Source organism: Dama dama, chromosome 12, assembly GCF_033118175.1.
Source record: "Dama dama isolate Ldn47 chromosome 12, ASM3311817v1, whole genome shotgun sequence".
Classification (NCBI taxonomy): Eukaryota; Metazoa; Chordata; class Mammalia; order Artiodactyla; family Cervidae; genus Dama; species Dama dama.
The window spans coordinates 68,981,779-68,983,121 of record NC_083692.1 but is presented as its reverse complement, the minus strand read 5'-3'; the positions used below and the strand labels follow the sequence as shown (position 1 = coordinate 68,983,121).

Sequence of the window (1,343 nt, the reverse complement as noted above, 5' to 3'; positions counted from 1 at the left end):
TCCATTGAGGGTGTTATCCTCAAAGCATCTTTACAGACAGTGCCTGAGGCAGAATTGGCCCCTGATGACTTCAGGTGTAATAAATATCCTCCAAAAATAATCACGCAGTCAGGCCAAAATATTAACCTTGAAATCAATGTTACATATTTTCATAGCAGAGTGTATTTCTGACATTGCAATGGAATTTAAAGAGGAAAATAATTTTCAAAAACCTCCCTGGTGGCGCTAGTGGTCAAGAACCTGCTTGCCAGTGCAGGAGAGGTAAGAGACAGGAGTTCTATCCTGGGGAGTTGGGAAGATCCCCTGGAGGGAGGGCATGGCAACCCACTTCCATACCCTTGCCTAGAGAACCTGTGGACAGAGGAGCCTGGCGGGTTACAGTCCATGGGGTCACAAAGAGTTGGACACGGCTGAAGCAGCTTAGCACAGCATGGCCCAAATGAAGCGATTACAAAACAGAAATAGAGTCACAGATAATAAACTTACCGTTACCAAGGGGGAGACGGAGGGGATAAACCGGGAGATTGGGGTTCACATATGCTAAGAACCTATTGTATAGCACAGAGACTTCTTCTTCTTTTTTTTTTTTAATTAGTATGGTCGAAACCTTTATGTCAAAAATTTATAATAAATGTTTGGTATTAGTCCACATATAATTAAGTTTTTGGTGTAAAGTTATTTGGCTTCAAGAAAGAACATTTGGTTTACTTCACTAATAGGAATATCTCTGAGTGCTGGGATGGCCTCTTCTTGGTCTTTCTTGCGCTGTTGATTTTTGGCATAGTTATCTGTGATATTATGAATGGAGTCGAGTGGAGAGGTACTCATCATGTTTATTACAAATAAGAGGACATAACCGATGACTATGGTAATGAGGAGATACCCAGGCAGAACAACGGCCCAATACTTTTGAGGCCAGTAAGTTAAGCCTAAGGAGTATAGCCAAGATTCAGGAATAAAAGCCCACACAAGATACAGTATGAAACCAAATTGGGAGCTTAAGAAAAGAACAAAGCCATAAATCGCTCTCTCTGGCAATGGTGACAGTGAATTTTCCACCATTTCCCCGTGGCTTTAGATATTCTTGGGTCCTCCAAGCGCCGACTCCCCCCGTGGCACGTTTGGCCACCTCAGGGCCAAGGCCAGCACAGAGACTTCTATTCCATACTCTGTAATGACCCGTATGGGAAAAGAATCTAAAAAAAGAGTGGTTATATGTATAAAACTGATTCACTTTTCTGTACAGCAGAAACTAACACACATTGTAAATCAACTATACTCCAATAAAAATTAATTTAAAAAATCCTATTGTATAAGCACAGTTTCTGGTAGAGTTCTTTTTG

The 1,343-nt window shown here is 41.3% G+C and overlaps 1 protein-coding gene across 1 annotated transcript; it reads right to left on the bottom strand.

Moving 5' to 3' along the window:
- Positions 1 to 675: 675 nt before the first annotated feature.
- LOC133067258 (phosphatidylinositol N-acetylglucosaminyltransferase subunit P-like) lies at positions 676 to 1,062 on the bottom strand. The gene has a single exon (XM_061158414.1). It carries the CDS (start codon positions 1,060 to 1,062, stop codon positions 676 to 678), a length of 387 nt encoding a protein of 128 aa, XP_061014397.1.
- Between the last annotated feature and the right edge of the window lie 281 nt (positions 1,063 to 1,343).